General features: G+C 46.6%; 1 protein-coding gene across 1 annotated transcript; it reads left to right on the forward strand.

Moving 5' to 3' along the window:
• LOC102183270 (myeloid-associated differentiation marker-like) lies at positions 14,736 to 15,671 on the forward strand. The gene has a single exon (XM_013972944.2). It carries the CDS (start codon positions 14,736 to 14,738, stop codon positions 15,669 to 15,671), a length of 936 nt encoding a protein of 311 aa, XP_013828398.2.

A 19,207-nucleotide genomic window follows, 5' to 3' on the forward strand; every position in this document is an offset into this window, starting at 1 on the left:
GCTCGATTTGCTCTGTATCAGGGGTTACAGACTGGTTTATACTGAAGGTGATCCCCTGACATGTTTAGTTTTCCCTCAGAGTGTTTTTTGGAAGAAATGGTGTGGAATAGGTATTGTTTCTTCCCGAAGGGTTTGGAAGCTGCAGTGTTTTAATTTCACATGAAACTCCAGATTTCCGGCTCCTTTAGAAACCTCAGGAGATCTGGTGTCACCGGGCTATGTTCCCTTGGTGGGGGAGTGACTAGAGATGAGCAGCGGCTATGCCCTCTATATTGTTTTCCATTTATATCTTTGTGTAGTTTCCCATATTTTCTCCTTCTCATGTACAGTTGAAATAAAGCAGGACTATAATTATCTCAACATGTTCTGGGTTTCCCCTCTTCAGAGTGGCCAGACTTCCTCCCTGCTCACAGGAGCTTCCACCCCTCCATCCAGGGAATATCCATGCCTTCAACCTCATGTACAGCCTTCAACACATTTCACATGCTCTGATATCATATGTAGACATGTGTGTACATACATACACATATGTTTGTAGGGTGTATCTGTATCTTTTTTCTGTTTTATAAGCATGAGGCTATGTCACGCACACAGCATCTTGCTTTTCCACCACCCCTGGCAGGTGCAGCTGGTCCTCTCCATGGGCCCTAGTCCTCTCCATCTCCTTTACTTATTTCCTTCCCTCTTGGCTCCTGCGGGCATTTGCACTAATCTCCTTTCTCTAGATCAGTGGACCCTCCCCTGCAAGTCTCAGACACTGGGGACACAGGATATGACAAGAGAGTTCCGGGAACCCCCCTGTATGACCCTCTCAAAGGTGACAATTTAAGCTCTGAAAGGGTGCATTGCTGTTGTATTTTCCAATATTTGGATTAATCCCTTTTCAGAGAGTGGACCATGGTCTGGAATGAGCATCCTGAGGAAATGAGGGGCTCCTGAACCAGGGTTGTGCTCGGGGAGGGGCACTTCTCACAGTAAGCAGGAGAAGCCAGGGTGGATGGTCTGAGCAATGTTTATGATGGAGAGACACAGACACACACACACACACACACACACACACACACACACACACTCACACACACAGAGTAGACTCTGGCAGGGACAGGCATTCACAGCCTTGGGGGCACCAAATTAAGCATTTAGGACTCGGTAGGAAGCCATTGCAGAGAAGGCGATGGTAACCCACTCCAGTACTCTTGCCTGGAAACTCCTATGGACGGAGGAGCCTGGTAGGCTGCAGTCCATGGGTCGCTAACCATCAGACACAACTGAGCAACTTCATTTTCACTTTTCACTTTCATGCATTAGAGAAGGAAATGGCAACCCACTCCAGTGTTCTTGCCTGGAGAATCCCAGGGACAGGGAAGCCTGGTGGGCTACCGTCTCTAGGGTCGCGCAGAGTCGGACACAACTGAAGTGACTTAGCAGCAGCAGCAGCAGGAAGCCATTGTTGAGACATAAACAGGGGACTAACATTCACTTACAGAGAAGCCTCTGGGAATTCCTCCCAGATAGGAAAGAGACAGATATGCAATGACTAGGGTTCAAAAAGTGAGTCTTGTTGTGCCTAAGACTGTGAATGCCTGTCCCTACCAGACTCTGCTCTCTCTCCCATAAACATTGCTCAGTCCTCTCTGCCCCTGGCTTCTCCTGTGAGAAGTATCCCTCCCCTATCAGAGCCTTAGTTCAGAAGCCCCTCAGGATGCAAACTGTAGACCACGATCAACTCTCTGAAAAGAGTTTGATCCAAATAGCAGCGAATACAGCAGCACTCCACCTTCCTCAAAGGCTTCAATAGTCACCTTCTGAGGGTCCTGTGATGGGGGTCCCAGAACTCCTGAGTCATAGAAAGGAAAGGGGACCATGAAGATGAGTGTGGGCATCATTGTCAGGACTCAGACTCCTTGGTCTGCCTCCAGAGGACTCTCTTGTCTATCTGGGGACCTCGGGCATTTGAGGGGCACCGATGGGGGAGCCCTGGGTATGAACCAGGAACCCATAGTGCAGGAATCACCTGACTTACTGCTGCAAGGCCGCTTCTTACCCTGAGGCCCATGAGTCCACTGATGTCCTGAGATGGATTTTAGGAGGTCTAAATAGTCCTGTAAGTGAAAATAGTATTTCCAGAGCATGTGCATGCATATTCCTGGGATAGTCATATTCTCAAAGGGAGTTGTGTGCTGGAAAAGCTGAAAGGTTTCCAAAGGGCTTTCTTATATCTTCCAAAGAAGTAGTGTTTCCTAATATTGTGCACCAAACAGAGTAAGTTTGGATCTGAGGTTCTCTCTGGGCTGTCTGTCTGTCTGGAGCAGTGACCTCCATTGTGATCAGTAGAAGCACGTTCAGAAATATTTGGTAGTCTTTCTGAGCATTTAATTTCCCCAGCTTGTTTCCTTCCCAAACCGCAGCATCAGAGTATCCCTGGATTGAACTTCAACTTCATATCCTTTGATCCTTTGGGGATCCTTCGTATCCCCATTTCCCCACCTCCTTGTCCCTGGTAACCATTACATTTACATTCTGCTTCTGTTAATCTGACTTTTTTAGATTCCACACATAAGTAAGATTTCACTAGCTTTTCTGTGTCTCCCTTTCCACTTATTGTAACGTCCTCCAGGTTTATTTCTGCTGCTGCTAATGTCAGAATCTCTTTCCTTCTTTAGGGCTGAATAGTATTCTGCATGTGTTTCTTATTCTATTCACCCACTGATGTACACTCAGGATGTTTTCATATCACCATGCTCTTTAATATCAGGTAAGATGAAAGGGCAAAAAGTAAAACTGGAAATTTGGAAAAACAGAATTTCTCCAGATTGTTACAAAGTGTTCCATCATTTAAAACATTATCAACAGGTGGCATATGCATGTCTTGATATGGCATATTTGTAAAATGTTATCAAACACTTTACAGAATGAGAGGGCAGTCTACGGCCATACCACCCTGAACGCGCCCGATCGCGTCTGATCTCGGAAGTTAAGCAGGGTCAGGCCTGGTTAGTACTTGGATGGGAGAATGAGAGGACATCTTAAATTTTATTTTCACTCAAAAGAAAATCCATGCACAAAAAAATTCATGGGTTCAGAATCTATTTCTTTCAATGAAATTTTAATTATAATAAAATAACAGTAATAGGAAATTATAGTGTTACAGAGTAATTATTGATACTGTCTACTAAAAAAACACTAAAGATATATTTTTTAAAAAGTCAGCATTTACCTTTTTTGGAAAGTAGCTAAAAAATAAATCCTGAGCTTGATGAAGTTACTATAAAATCTCTTTATCTTACCCTATTATAGTCCTATGAGATTGCTTTCTGTACTGGATATTGGTGAAGCAAAATACAGAAGCCATTTACTCACATTTGTCTCCTGTGACTAACATTGTCATCAATCCAAAACAAATATATTAAATTTTTGTTCAAAACGTGTGTTCTTGGGATTAATATGAGGAATGAAAATTTCCAAATTTGAAAGAACAGTGAAAACCCATACATTCATTATCTAGTTCTTCAATAAATATATGTACTTACTTCATCACATATCTGTCTACTTATCCATTTCTCTTTCCATCCACTAATACATCTTTTTAAAAATGTACTAAAGTAAGCTTCAAATGTGCTTCACCAGCCATAAGTACTTCAGCATTGCTAGCATTAACTGGGGTTCAGCATTTGTTTATGGTTCTCTTTTATTCCTTTGGGTAAATTTTATATACAATGACAGGCACAAATCTTAAGAGCACCATTCAATGAGTTTTGGCAAATGCAAACACCTAGTGTTGCGAACAGTTAAAAGCAATGAAAACACCTCAGAGGGTTTCCTCATACCCTTCTAAGTGTATCCATGTCCCCCATCCAAGAGGGAACTGCTTCCAACTGTTTCCCCTCATAGATTTAGTTCAGTTCAGTTCAGTCCCTCAGTCGCATCCGGCTCTTTGCGACCCCATGGACTGCAGCACGCCCTCATAGATTACTTGGACCTATTTCAGCGTCTACAGTGGATACTCTTTTGTGCCTGGCTTCTTTCATGCAGCATCCAGTGTTTGAGATGCATCCATGTTTATGTAGATATATGGTTCACTCTTTTGTCTTGTGGGTGATATCTAGTTTTGAATGTCTTTGTTGTTTTGTTGTTTAACTGTGTTCGACTCTTTGGCAACTCCCATGACTATAGCCCACCAGACTCCTCTGTCCATGAGATTTCCCAGGCAAGAATACTGGAGTGAATTGCCATTTCCCTGTCCAGAGGATCTTCCCAGACCAGGAATCAAACCCATGCCTTCTGCAAACATCTTCCACATTGCAGGTGGATTCTTTACTGATGAGCCACCAGGGAAACCTCCCTTGAATATATTACTGTTTGTTCATCCCCCAGTTAGTTGATGTATTGTTTGCTTCCAGTGTGAGATTATTATCAGAAAGCTGTGATCAACTTTCTCATACAAGTCTTATAGAGTCAACTTTCATTTCTGTTGAGAAGATACTTATGTGTGAAATTGCTGGATCATGGGGTAGTTTATGTTTAATTGTTTAAGAAACTGTCAGACCCTTGAGTGTCGCTTTTACATGCCCACAGTTATGTACACATGTTCCAGTTGCTCCACATGACCACTGTACTCTGTGTTGCTTCTTCACTGACCTCCATTTCATTTTACCCCTAACAACTGGAGGCACACTTTCAGTGTGGGCATCTGATTGAGTGGCACAACTGTAGGAAATGTTAGTGAGGCATCATCACTCACAGCTAAAATCCAACTTATTTCTACAGTGTTCAGGCCCATCCAACACCTCTGTTACTCCCCACCTCACTTGTGATGTAATCAGATAAGATGCAGGACCCTGTAATGACCTGTCCACAATCTCTGCTTCCCAGAGGACCAAAGTTGAGAAGTATCAGCCTGGGAGCAATGAGAGATGGAGCTAGTGGAATCCAGGAAGTCTTCCTAGAGGAGGTGATTTGGGATCAAGGACAAGTTAGAATTAACAAGGCACAGATGAGTGGAAGGAGTTGTACGATTAGATGCCTTACTCAAGGGTCTCTGAATCTTCAGTGGCAGAGCTGATGTGACTACTGATTGGATGTTTGAGAGAAAGAGAAATGGAGAATTGAACCTAGCCAACTGGAGGCTGCTCTATATGCCCAGTTGGGTCAGAAATGAGACTTTGGAGTGGCACAAGGTAAGGAGTTGGAGCTGAGATACTTCCCTAAAGCCAGGACCACGTGGCATGCAGCCTAGGAGCAAGAGTAGACAAGGAAAACCTACCCTTCGGCAAGATGAAAAGTCAAAGCTGATATCTACCTCCACGGGAGTTTGGATTTTTTTAATTCTCCACAGGAGAAATAAAAATGGCAAGTTTTTACTTCGTGTGTGTTGAGCCCAAATTTATGCATGATTTCTGAGGTCCAACAAATCCAATCTGGAAATTAACACAATTGGTGCACAACAGGAGATTTGCCTGGAGGGTCCTGAGCAGGAACAAGTGCAGTTATTCTGGGTGAAGCTCCCAACCCAGGCAGCAGGATCCTCCCAGGAAAAGGGGGTCCTGTAAAAGGGGGCTCACAGTTTAATGACAAGGTACATGAGGGATCGACCCCTGTGAGCCACAAGAACTTCAGTGAACAAACACCAATCTAAAAGATAAAGCAAATAAATACACTTAATGTGATAAACACATTAGAAAAAGACACCATGAAATAAGGACAGGAAGATATGAGAGAGAGCCTTAATGGTTGCAGAATATTCCCCAAATTCATGTCTACTCAGAACCTCAGAATGTGATGCTATTTAGAAGTATATATTTAAGACATATTTAGTTAAGGGTTTAGGGATGAAATCACCCTGGATGGAGTGTTGGCCCACAGTCCAGTGACAGGTGTCTCTGTAAGAAAAAGGACAGAGAGATTTGCACACACAGAGTTGAACGAAGATGAGCACATGAAGGTGGATCCAGAGATAGAATTAAGTGGCCACAAGCTACGGGGCCTCCAGAAGCTGAAGGAGGCAAGGCTGGACCCTATTGGAGCATCACAGACATCACAGCCCTGCTGACACCTTAATTTCAGACTTTGGGCCTCCAGGATTGTGAGAAGAATAAATCTCTGTTATTTTAAGCCACCTAACTTGTGTTAATTTGTTGCAGTAGCCCTAGGAAACCAAAAAGTTTCCAGAAATGGAAAAAAGAGTCTTTCTCATATTTTTAAAAAGTTTACAGAGAGGATTGCCAACCTTCTGCACTAGAGCATGGTGGTCACATGGATCCCAGGACCCCTTGTCATATCTTGTGTCCCCCAGTGTCTGAGACTCACAGGGGAGAATCCACTGGTCTAGAGAAGGGTGGTCAGTCCAAATGCCCACAGGAGCCAGGAGGGAAGGAAAGTGAGAGGATTAAGGCCCCTGGGGAGGACCACTTGCACGTGTCAGGGCTGGTGAAAAAGGAAGATGCCCTGTGCATGACATGATCTCGTTTATAAAATTGCAAAAAAAAAAAAAACTACAGATATGTATCATAAAACGTGTGCATATACATATGCATATGTATACTCAGTCACTGAGTCTTCTTGGACTCTGCGACCACATGGACTGTAACTCACCAGGCTCTTCTATCCATGAAATTTTACCAGGCAAGAATTTTGGAGTAGGTTGCCATTCCCTTCTCCAGAGGATATTCACAACTCGGGGATGGAACCCACGTCTCTTGCATTGCAGGTGGATTCTTTACCACTAGAGCCACTTGGGAAGCTGCATATGTACACACATGTCTAAATATGATTTCAGGGCATGCGAAATGTGCTAAAGTCTGTACAAGAGGTGGAGAACATAGATGCTTCCTGAATGGAGGGGTGATGTTCCTCTGAGCAGTCAGGAAGTCTGGCCACACCCAAGAGGGGAAACTGGGACACGGGAGATGATCATAGTCTTGCTTAGTCAGTTATACATGAGAAAAAGAAAATATAAAAAAACTAAACAAATATAAGAATGAAAAAACAATATAAAGTAAAGGACACGTCTGCTCAGCTCCACCCCTCCCCCGCAAGGCAAAACAGCCCATTGACAGCAGATATCCTGAGGCTTCAAGTTCAGTTCAATTCAGTCGCTCAGTCATGTCTGACTCTGCGACTCCATGGACTGCAGCACACAAGGCTTCCCTGTTCATCACCAACTCCCGGAGCTTGCTCAAACTCATGTCCATAGAGGCGGTGAGGCCATCCAACGATCTCATCCTCTGTCATCCCCTTCTCTTGCCTTCAATCTTCCCCAGCATCAGAGTCTTTTCAAATGAGTCAACTCTTCTCATCAGGTGGCCAAAGTATTGGAGTTTCAGCTTCAGCATCTGTCCTTCCAACGAATATTCAGGACTGATTTCCTTTAGGATTTACTGGTTGGATCTCCTTGTAGTCCAAGGGACTCTCAAGAGTCTTCTCCAATACCACACTTCAAAAGCATTCATTCTTTGGCAGTCAGCTTTCTTTATGGTCCAACTCTCATATCCATACATGACTCCTGGAAAAACCATAGCTTTGACTAGATGGACCTTTGTTGGCAAAGTAATGTCTCTGCTTTTTAATATGGTGTCTAGCTTGGTCATAACTTTTCTTCCAAGGAGCAAACATCTTTTAATTTCATGGCTGCAGTCACCATCTGCAGTGATTTTGGAACCCAAGAAAATAAAATCTGTCACTGTTTCCATAGTTTCCCAGTCTATTTCCCGTGAAGTGATGGGACCAGATGCCATGATCTTCATTTTTTGAATGCTGAGTTTTAAGCCAGCTTTTTCACCTTCCTCTTTCACTTTCATCAAGAGGCTCTTTAGTTCCTCTTCAGTTTCTGTTGGTTTTCTTCACTTTCACCACCACATAAGGGTGGTGTCACCTGCATATCTGAGGTTATTGATATTTCTCCTGGAAATCTTGATTCCAGCTTCATTCAGCCCAGCATTTCGCATGATATATTCTGCATAGAAGTTAAATAAGCAGGGTGACAATATACAGCCTTGATGCAGTCCTTTCCAAATTTGGAACCAGTTCATTGTTCAATGTCTAGTTCTAACTGTTGCTTCTTGACCAGCATACAGATTTCTCAAGAGGCAGGTAAGGTGGTCTGGTATTCCCATCTCTTTCAGAATTTTCCAGTTTGTTGTGATTCACGCAGTCAAAGGCTTTGGTGTAGTCAATGAAGCAGAAGTAGATGTTTTTCTGGAACTCTGTTGCTTTTTCCATGATCCAACAGATGTTGGCAATTTGATCTTTGGTTCCTCTGCCTTTTCTAAATCCAGCTTGAACATCTGGAAGTTCTCGGTTCACATATTGTTGAAGCCTGGCTTGGACAATTTTGAGCATTACTTTGCTAGCATGTGAGATTAGTGCAATCGTGCAGTAGTTTGAGCATTCTTTGGCATTGCCTTTCTTTGGGATTGGAATAAAAACTGACCTTTTTCAGTCCTTCTGGCCACTACTGAATTTTCCAAATTTGCTGGCATATTGAGTGCAGCACTTTAACAGAATCATCCTCTAGGACTTGAAATAGCTCATCTGGAATTCCATCACCTCCACTAGCTTTATTTGTAGTGATGCTTTCTAAGGCTCACTTGACTTCACATTCCAGGATGTCTGGCTCTAGGTGAGTGATCACACCATTGTGGTTATTTGCATCATGAAGATTTTTTTTAATAGTTGTTCTGTGTATTCTTTCCACCATTTCTTAATATCTTCTGCTTCTGTTAGGTTTAGGTTCATACCATTTCTGTCCTTTATTGTGCCCATCTTTGCATGAAATATTCCCTTGGTATCTTTAATTTTCTTAAAGAGCTCTCTAGTCATTCCCATTCTATTATTTTCCTGTATTTCTTTGCAATGATCACTGAGGGAGGCTTTCTTATCTCTCCTTGCTATTCTTTAGACTAATACAAGATGGTGGAGTAGAAGAACTTGCACTCATCTTCTCCAGCAAGAACTCCAAAATTGCAACTCGCTGCTAAACAACCATCAACAGGAGAATGTTGGATCCCACCAAAAAAAGATACCCCACATCTAAGGGCAAAGGAGAAACCCCAACAAGACAGTAGGAAGGGCAAAATAATGCTTAGAATCAAACCCCGTACCCACCAGAGACACTCAGAGGACTCAAACAAAACCTTGTGTGCACCAGGACCCAGAGGCCCCACAGAGATTGAACCAGACCTGCCTTTGAGTGTTTGAGTATCTCCTGTGGAGGCATGGGTGAGCAGTGGCCTGCCGTGGGGATAGGGGCTCTGGCTGCACCAGACCTGGGTCATGTAGCATGTGGCATAAGCCCTCTTGGAGGAGGTCGCCATTAATCCCACCATAGAGCTGTCAAGCAGATGACCCACAAACTGCAGAAAAATTATACCAAAGAAATTCTCAAACTGTTAAGAAAGTTCTAGGACCCACAGCAGACTTCCCAACCTGGGGATCTGGCAGAGGGACTGAGAACCCTCAGCAAATCTGATTTTGGAGGCCACTGGGATTTGATTACAGAACTTCTACAGGACTGGGTAAACACACTCTTGGAGGGCACAAACAGAAACTTGAGGCTTCAAAAGGAGCTGAAAATGTGGGTTTTGGGTGAAATAAAAACACTGCAGTTACCAAACACTTAGGGAAGAAATAGTACACATTTTATACATTCTTTTCCTGAAAACTCCATTCAGTTCAGTTCAGTCGCTCAGTCGTGTCCAACTCTTTGCAACCCCATGAACTGCAGCATGCCAGGCCTCTCTGTCCATCACCAACTCCCAGAGTTCACTCAAACTCACGTCTTTCAATCGGTGATGCCATCCAGCCACTTATCCTCTGTTGTCCCGTTTTCCTCCTGCCCCCAATCCCTCCCAGCATCAGAGTCTTTTCCAATGAGTCAACTCTTCTCATGAGGTGGCCAAAGTACTGGAGTTTCAGCTTTAGCATCATTCCTTCCAAAGAACACCCAGGACTGATCTCCTTTGGAATGGACAGGTTGGATCTCCTTGCAGTCCAAGGGACTCTCAAGAGTCTTCTCCAACACCACAGTTCAAAAGCATCAATTCTTTGGCACTCAGCTTTCTTCACAGTCCAACTCTCACATCCATACATGACCACTGGAAAGATCATAGCCTTGACTAGACGGACCTTTGTTGGCAAAGTAATGTCTCTGCTTTTGAATATGCTATATAGGTTGGTCATAACTTTTCTTTCAAGGAGTAAGTGTCTTTTAATTTCATGGCTGCAATCACCATCTGCAGTGATTTTGGAGCCCAAAAAAATAAAGTCTGACTGTTTCCCTATCTATTTCCCATGAAGTGATGGGACCAGATGCCATGATCTTCGTTTTCTGAATGTTGAGCTTTAAGCCAACTTTTTCACTCTCCTCTTTCACTTTCATCAAGAGGCTTTTTAGTTCCTCTTCACTTTCTGCCATAAGGGTGGTGTCATCTGCATATCTGAGGTTATTGATATTTCTCCCGGCAATCTTGATTCCAGCTTGCGCTTCCTCCAACCCAGCATTTCTCATGATGTACTCTGCATAGAAGTAAAATCAGAAGGGTGACAATATACAGCCTTGATGTAGTCCTTTTCCTATTTGGAACCAGTCTGTTGTTCCATGTCCAGTTCTAACTGTTGCTTCCTGACCTGCATATAGGTTTCTCAAGAGGCAGGTCAGGTGATCTTGTATTCCCATCTCTTTCAGAATTTTCCACAGTTGATTGTGATCCACACAGACAAAGGCTTTGGCATAGTCAATAAAGCAGAAATAGATCTTTTTCTGGAACTCTCTTACTTTTTTGATGATCCAGCGGATGTTGGCAATTTGATCTCTGGTTCCTCTGCCTTCTCTAAAACCAGCTTGAACATCTGGAAGTTCATGGTTCATGTACAGTTGAAGCCTGGCTTGGAAAACTTTGAGCATTACTTTACTAGCATGTGAGATGAGTGCAATTGTATGGTAGTTTGAGCATTCTTTGGCATTGCCTTTCTTTGGGATTGGAATGAAAACTGACCTTTTCCAGTCCTGTGGCCACTGCTGAGTTTTCCAAATTTGCTGGCATACTGAGTGCAGCACTTCCACAGCATCATCTTTTAAAATTTGAAATAGCTCAACTGAAATTCCATCACCTCCACTAGCTTTGTTCGTAGTGATGCTTTCTAAGGCCCACTTGACTACACATTCCAGGATGTCTGGCTCTAAGTGAGTGATCACACTATTGTGATTATCTAGGTCATGAAGATCTATTTGTACAGTTCTTCTGTGTATTCTTGCCACCTCTTCTTAATATCTTCTGCTTCTGTTAGCTCCCTACCATTTCTGTCCTGTATTGAGCCCATCTTTGCATGAAATGTTTCCTTGGTATCTCTAATTTTCTTGAAGAGATCTCTAGTCTTTCCCATTTTGTTGTTTACCTCTATTTCTTTGCATTGATCACTGAGGAAGGCTTTCTTATCTCTTCTTGCTATTCTTTGGAATTCTGTACTCAGATACTTATATCTTTCCTTTTCTCCTTTGCTTTTCGCCTCTCTTCCTTTCACAGCTATTTGTAAGGCCTCCCCAGACAGCCATTTTGCTTTTTTGCATTTCTTTTCCATGGGGATGGTCTTGATCCCTTTCTCCTGTACAATGTCACAAACCTCATTCCATAGTTCATCACGCACTCTATCAGATCTAGTCCCTTAAATCTATTTCTTACTTCTACTGTATAATCATAAGGGATTTGATTTAGGTCACACCTGAATGGTCTAGTGGGTTTCCCTACTTTCTTCTATTTAAGTCTGAATTTGACAATAAAGAGTTCATGATCTGAGCCACAGTCAGCTCCTGGTCTTGTTTTTGCTGACTGTGTAGAGCTTCTCCATCTTTGGCTGCAAAGAATACAATCAATCTGAAAACTCCCTTAAGAGAAACCAAGCACACCTCTGGGCCACCTTCAAGACACACAGGTTTGTAGCCCCTGATTTGTAGCAAATCAAGCTTGCATGCACTTGTGTCTAGAGTCGAGCCAGGGCCTTCTGGGTCCTCTGTTGGGGGTGGGGGTGGGGGGTACGGTGGGCACAAGTAGTTGGCATGACTGTGTTTTGTTTCAGACCCTCTGAGGAGCCTTTCACATGCTTTTATTCATTTAATTGACACAAATCAGGTATTAAGCCCATTGTGCAAATTAGGAAACTGAAGCTCTGATGAATAACTTGCCCAGGATCATCCAGTTCTAAAATGTCTCCTCCAGACCCCACAGCCTCCTTGTCATTCTAAGTCTCCATCTCCCCTCCTCCTTCTCTGTCCTTCTGGCACATCCTACTCCTTCCTGTGTCCCAGCCATGACCTTCCCAGCTCACTGTCTTCCAGTCCACATGCCTGATGCTGGGCAGGCAGGGCTCAGCAACATCTAGACTGCTCTGATGTAGCACATGCTATGGAGAGTGGCACTATGTCTGTGCTCACAGATAGAGTTGAGGAACTGAGGCCCTGAGAGGGCACAGGCCTTACCAGGGTCACACAGCAGGAACCCTCAAGCCTCTCCTTCCCCAAGCTCTGCTTCTGTGGTGTTAAATGAACCCAAAGTTATTATTTAGCCTTAGGTGTAAATCGCAGGGTCATTTTAACAGTAAATTGGGAACAAATTCAGGGACAGTCAGAGTGATACCCCAGCCTGTCTCTCAGCCAGTGCCCCACCCCCACCCTGGCAGTGCCCACTGGGAGGCCCGCAGGCTGCAGGGCTCCTCTGGCAATTGGGGCTCACGGAGCTTTGTGAGTCCAGGGAGGTTCTCAGGTTTGCTCTGTGTTTCTCTTTCAGCCTCAGCTTGACCCAGGGTTTATTATCAGCAAAGGTGACAAGGCCCCTGATGGCAGGAGGCTGGCTGGGGCTCAGGGTGCTGGCCCTTCCGCCCTGGGGCCTCTCAGCAAATAGTTCCTTGGAAACAGGGCAGCTGTCCCTGAGGAGGGGGTGCGCTGGGAGGGGACTCACTCCCCCACACACTGGACCCTGGAGGAGCCCCTGTGTGAGCAGGACTGCAGCCCTGGCAGGCGGGACTGTCTTGGGCAGGTGACCTGGGCGATTCCATGGTCTCCAGAGTCCCTGCCACTCTGGCCACGTGTCCCTGTCACAGCCCTGAAACCCCTTCAGGCCCCTGTTCTTCTGTCTCAGTTCCAGTCCAGGCCTCTCCTCCATGGGAAGGATGGCTCCATGCCTGCATCCCTTCTGGGTCAGAAGACCCCTACTGGGCTGTCTTAGGGCCACTGGGACCCTGGGATCCCCCCAGTCATCTCCACTCTGTCACCTCACCCCCACCCCTGTCCCGGGTGCATCCTCATGGCTGGCCCCTCCCAGGGGTTCTGCAGGGGCCTCCTCTTTCAGCTCCTGCCCTTAAAAGGTGGCAAATCAACCGTCCATCCGCACCGTCTTCCTGGGATGCCCTGAAAGGCTCCACATCAGCCTCAGACACAGCATCCTTGTTCATTTCCAATCCCTTCTTCCCAGCTTGGAAGCTGCCAACCAGTCTCCCAGACCAGGAAACTCCTCACAGATAGGACTACTCCTAGATCTTTCCAGACTCCCACCTAGATGGCCGCTTTGGAGCTTCAGAATCCCAAATTATGTTAATTTATTCTGTGGTTCCTCAATGATGTTCTACTTTGGAATCATGCTGGGTTGGGGGGGGTGGGCAGTCTCTCCTCCCCAGGGGGAAATAGTCACATATGAAGGCAAAATGGGGGGAGGGGATTCAGAACAGTCCCTACTCCCACGTCACCTTGTCCCCACGGCCTTGCTCTCACCCCGTGGCTCCTCCCAGCTCACCTCTGAAGCTGCCCTCCTCTGCATGGGTCTGTGTCCCCTCAGATGGCAGCTCCTTCTAGTGATGCTGCAGAGAGGAGAGGCCAAGATACTTCAGATTGTCCCGGCTGTGTGTTCAGGTTGCTGCGGAAGGAGGCTGTGGCCCTGAAGATGTGTCCTGGGTCCCAGAGCGCTGGTCTTTGGTCCTGGGCTCCCACCCACAGGCCCTGCTGACATGCTGGGCTTTAGAGCAAAGTGTTCACACCCACAGTTTTGGCATTTTTATCCGGGTTCCCACTTCCTAGTCATGCCGCCTAGGGAAGGAACTTGATTCTATAGCCGAAGTTTTCTCATCTGTAAAATGGGGTTAGCAGTAAAACCCCACAGTTTCTTTTCTGAAACCCTTGGAGTCACACCAAGGGTTTGGTGTGTTCACCAATATAGGTGAACACACCCTATATTCAGACATTAGTGTTCCTGCAACTGAACTTTTGAAATTTCACACTAAGTGAATTAAATAGATATCATGAATTGTCTCATGTCTGTTCAGGTCAAATTTTGTTACCCAACAATTTTTCAAAAATTTGTTTTCAATTTTGAGAGACTCGAAGGGTTTGGATTGCTGATAAGGACCATCCTTCTCTGTGTCTCCATAGATAATGGCACACAGTCAGAGACCCACAATGTTCATGGTTTGAGGCCAGACTCAACCCAGCTCTGAGGTTTGGGATAAGACAAGTCTCCTGACAAGGCCAACAGCGATGGGTGGGGAGAACCATTCAGGAGCAGCTGTGCTGTTACCCAAGCGTCTGGGCCATTCGTTCTAACTCCACAGACCCTGAGCCTCTGCCGTCACAGGTCTCTGAGCCTTTCTAGCTGAATCTCTCTTACTCAGCTTCCAGAACTGGATCTTTTTACAGTGGTTACTCAGGAAGATCCTGCCACCCCAGTGACTGTGACCTGCCTGACCTTCACGACACCATGTCCAACTCAGGAGCAACTCTATACCTGGCCGACTTGGACATGACGTGCCGGTTCCTCCGCCTGCCACAGATTTTTTCCACCTGCATGTCCTTCTCTCTGGTGGCCAACATGGGCATTCACAGGGGGTACATAGGTAACTGGTTTATGTCCATCTGGTGCTTCTGTTGTGCGGTGACCCTCATTATCCTCACAGTTGAGTTACGTAGGCTCCCATCAGAGTTTCCTTTCTTCTGGTACTTATCTAACACCTTCGCCTGCTACTCTGCCCTCCTCTGTCTCTCGGCCTCCGTCATCTACTCCATCACCTATGTCCAGTTCCTGCCTTCTGGTCCTTACCGGGACCGGGCCATCGCTGCTACTGCATTCTCCTGCATCGCGTCTGTGTTTTATGCCACGGAAGTAGTCAAAATGTGGGAGCGCAGTAAGATCTACAAGACCTCCTGCTATGTGCTCACCATGCCAGGCCTGCTGAAGGTGCTGGAGACCTTCATGGCCGGCATCATCTTCGCCTTCATCAGCAACACCTCCCTGTACCTGCACCAGCCGGCCCTGGAGTGGTGTGTGGCCATGTTCTCTATCTGCTTCATCCCAACAGCCCTGGCCATCCTGCTGAACCTGGGCAAATGGGAATGCAGGCTGCCCGGGCCCTTCCCCCTCTTCCAGCTTGTGCTCAGCCTGCTCTCCGTCCTCCTCTATGTCAGTGCTCTGGTCTTCTGGCTGCTCTACCAGTTCAACGAGGAGTTCGGTGGACATCCTCAGCGGTCTAGCGATGGGGACTGCAGGGACGAGCTCACCTACAACATGTGCGCCTGGGACCAGCGCCTGGCTGTGGCCGTCCTGACAGCCATCAACCTGCTGATTTACATGACAGAACTGGGGTACTGGGCCTGCCAGGTCTCTGTGGAGACTAAGGCTCTGCCCAGGGTCTCCTGATCCCCTCTGCTCACAGGAGGTATCTTTACAGAGTTCTGATGCCCTCTTCCTGGCTCCCTCTCTCCCTCCTCACATCCTTCCCCATTCATCTCACTCTCTTTTCTGTTTCCTTCTCCCCTTCTCCGTCTCCTTCCTGGTTTCCTTGGTTGCTCACACACTGTTTTGCCTTTTTCTCTTTCTGCTCTCAACTTTTCTGCATTTTCTGCTTTTTGTCCTTTATCGGGTCATCCTTGGTTTTCCCATCTCCTGTGTCCTGACCACCTCTCCCCATCTTCCTTCTCTGATCCATCAGGACCTGAGACTCCTTCCTTCTCTGCCCACCGCCCCCTCCCACCTCCTAAGGTGCTGACTCCGCAGCACACAGCCCTCTGTGCAGCTGTTCACACCCTGGGCATCTGGAACAGCCTCATTGCCAAAGTGTCTGTCCCCCTGGGGCTGCCTTAGTTGGTGTGTGTGGATTTGTGATTGGGGTAGTTAGTTAGGTATTAGACCCCCATTCTCACAGTGGATGAATGGTGCATTTCCCTTTTACTTAAAAGAAAAAAATCTCTGGAGGTCAACAATTTTCAGTGGCAGAAATCTTAGAGACCCTGGATCCTTAGGTCCCATCCAGTGCTCATCCTTCCAAGAGACTGAATTTTTTCAGGGTCACTAAACACCCATCACCCAGAAGGACTCTTAGAGAAAGCAGGAGATGAATGCCTTCTCTGAGGAATCAAAAAAAGGAGTTGATGAAGAACCACAAGGTCTTGAAGACACCTGTCTGCAGTATTGGTGAGGGGCAGTGATGTGGCCCTCCTGCCCCAGTGATCAAAACAGCTTGTCCTGCCTCTGCAGGGAGAAGACCATGGACACTGCAGCCTTAATGCTGTTGTTCCCTTGATTTTTTTTTTTTTTCACTTTTCTAGTCAGGGGTTCAGAATTTACTGGGTGGCCTTGTTCTTAAAGGGACATTTCTTTTCAAAAATTTTGGGCAGGTGTGCTGAGGTGGTGGAGAACTGCTGCTTTTGTAGTTAAAGAAACTGAAGTGCTTGAGTGTGTGGTGCACACATGTGTTTCTGAGAGTCAGTTGCTTTCTACTGTTGCTTCCTTGTTCTCTGGGTCCCAGGCATAATGTGATCTACATAATGTATTATATAATGTGTGTGTGTGTGTACATATATAAAATATATGTGTGTCTGTGTGTGTGTGTTAAATTTCCTGGAGCTTCTGGTTCCTATCAGCCTTTGCTGGCAATCATAGAGAGAAGCCTTGTCTCTGTTCTACATCATAATATTCTTTGTTTTTCCCCCAGTTTAATATAAAAGACAAAGCAAAACAAAATCAACAGGTCCTGACTGCCCTCAGTGTGCCTAGCGTTCAGAAGTACCCTAGTCAACTTGGACTTCCATGCTAACCCAAAAGACCCCCCTCTGTGAACCGCACCCAGCGATTCCCCATGCCCCCTCAGGCTGAGGCTAGGGCTTCAGCCTGTTGGAGGAAACTAGCAGTTTGGCCCCACTCCAAAGCCCCAAATCCTTAGCTATTAGAAACCTCTGCCAGCACTGGGACGCTTTCTTTGCAGGTGCCTGGATGTAGGCTCAGTGTGTGTGTGTGTACGTGCCTCCCCGACCTCTTCATGGATGAATTCAGACCAGCAGCCCTTTACAGTAGCTGGAGGCCAGGAAGCCCCCACAAGCCTTCTTCCTCTCCTGCTCTCACCCACAAAGCCTCAGAGCCCAGCATTCTGGTGCCATCAGGGCCAGAGGGGCCAGGCTAGCAGAGCTGTGAGGGAGGGGATGGGAAGGACCCCCTGCCCTGCTGCCCCTCACTCCTGTACCAGGATGAACCATGTGATCTTCACCCAGGGGAAGGTGTGGTGGGTGGAGAGGGCTCCCAGGAGGTGGTGGGCATGGCAGGCAAATTTTAAAAAGGAATGAAATCAAAATTGTATTTCAAGGCAAGACAGGAAACATTTCAACATAATTTTTTTTCTCTGCTCTTTTGGGCCTCCTCCCTCCCCTCTAGAGTGCAGTGAGCATCTGAGTGCAGTGAGTATGTGTTAACCTGACCTCCCCAAGGAGAGAAATACCTGCTCCACCATAAAGATGAATTTTTCTTCTGGCCCCAGCCATGTGACTCCTTAGAAGATAACACTATTTACTTATGAGCTTATTAATTTCACAAGCTATTTTATTTGTATTCTGCCTGTTTGACAATACTGTTGTTTCTTACATTAGATAGTACGGGGAGGGAGGTGGGAGGGGGGTTCAGAATGGGGAACACGTGTATACCTGTGGCGGATACATGTTGATGTATGGCAAAACCAATACAATATTGTAAAGTCATTAACCTCCAATTAAAATAAATAAATTTTAAAAAAACAAATGTAATTTGTGAGATTGAGGCTCCAATAAAAATAATGATGACCAGGTGGGCCTGCCGGTGAACCCAGAGAAGGGAAGGGTGATGAGTGTGGTCAGGGCCTCTGCTCCAGGGCTCACAACTCTAAATGCCTAAGTGGCTGATCCAGGAACAAGCCAGTGACCCCAGCCTGATGCTTGCTAGCACTGAGAATGCAGGCTGCACTGGGCAGGTGCCTCTCAGCCCAGCTGATGGTGCCTGTGAAGAAACGCTGGCCCATGGGAACATGTTCAGGGCTGTGTCTGGACCACAGGACACCAGGTTGAGCCCTGAGCCCTAGCCCACCTCCCCCCTGCCACCTGACTCCTTTCACCAGGGCCATGGACCCTGGCCTGGATGTGCCCAAGGACAGAGGAGTCCCTGCCTGGAAAGCACTGCTCGGAGGGTTGGGTCCCTGGTTTATACACACAGGACTTTCCCCACTGAAGCATCCACCCAGTACAAATCCCGTGTCGCTTCCGTATGGTGACCTGTCCCCCCTCTTCACCTCATCCTCATGTCTCTGTCTCAACCCTGGATATTTGACTTTCTAGGTTAAATGTCCCCAATTTCTTCAATGTTTTGCCTTTATCTGGATTGCATTTCACCTCTGCCCCACCAGCCACCCCAACACCCTGGCCTCCTTGTCCCTTCTCTGCCCATGTCCCCCAAACCCATTCACAGTGGATTCTTAACAAATGAGGAAAAGGTGGGAAGGAAACCAGAACTCAGCTGAGCCAGGGGAATCCCGCGTGTCCTCCAGCCCAGGGCTGGCTTTGGAAAGACCTGTACGTTCCCGAGGCTCTGGCAAAATGAACTAGAAGACAGGGACGTGATCCCTTTCTGCCACCTAACCCTGGAGGAAATGAGGGAAATCTGGTGGGTGGTCTGAATGGACCGTCTGCAGTGGCCATGCCTGCTGAGCTCCCTTGGGGCACCTGTGACTCAGACCTGTTAGCTGGAGGAGTGAGGGGATTGGGAAGAGGGCCGCCCCCTCTCACACCCTGTAGCCACTCCTGCTCCCCGCCTTCCTCTGCCCCCTGCCCCACCCGATGGAGAAAGACCTTCTATTCAGGGACAGGATTTTCCACCTTCACCTGCTGTCTCCAGGCACGCGTCCCACCACCCTACTCCCCAGCGCCCAGCCCTATCAG

Source organism: Capra hircus, chromosome 21, assembly GCF_001704415.2.
Source record: "Capra hircus breed San Clemente chromosome 21, ASM170441v1, whole genome shotgun sequence".
Taxonomy (NCBI): domain Eukaryota; kingdom Metazoa; phylum Chordata; class Mammalia; order Artiodactyla; family Bovidae; genus Capra; species Capra hircus.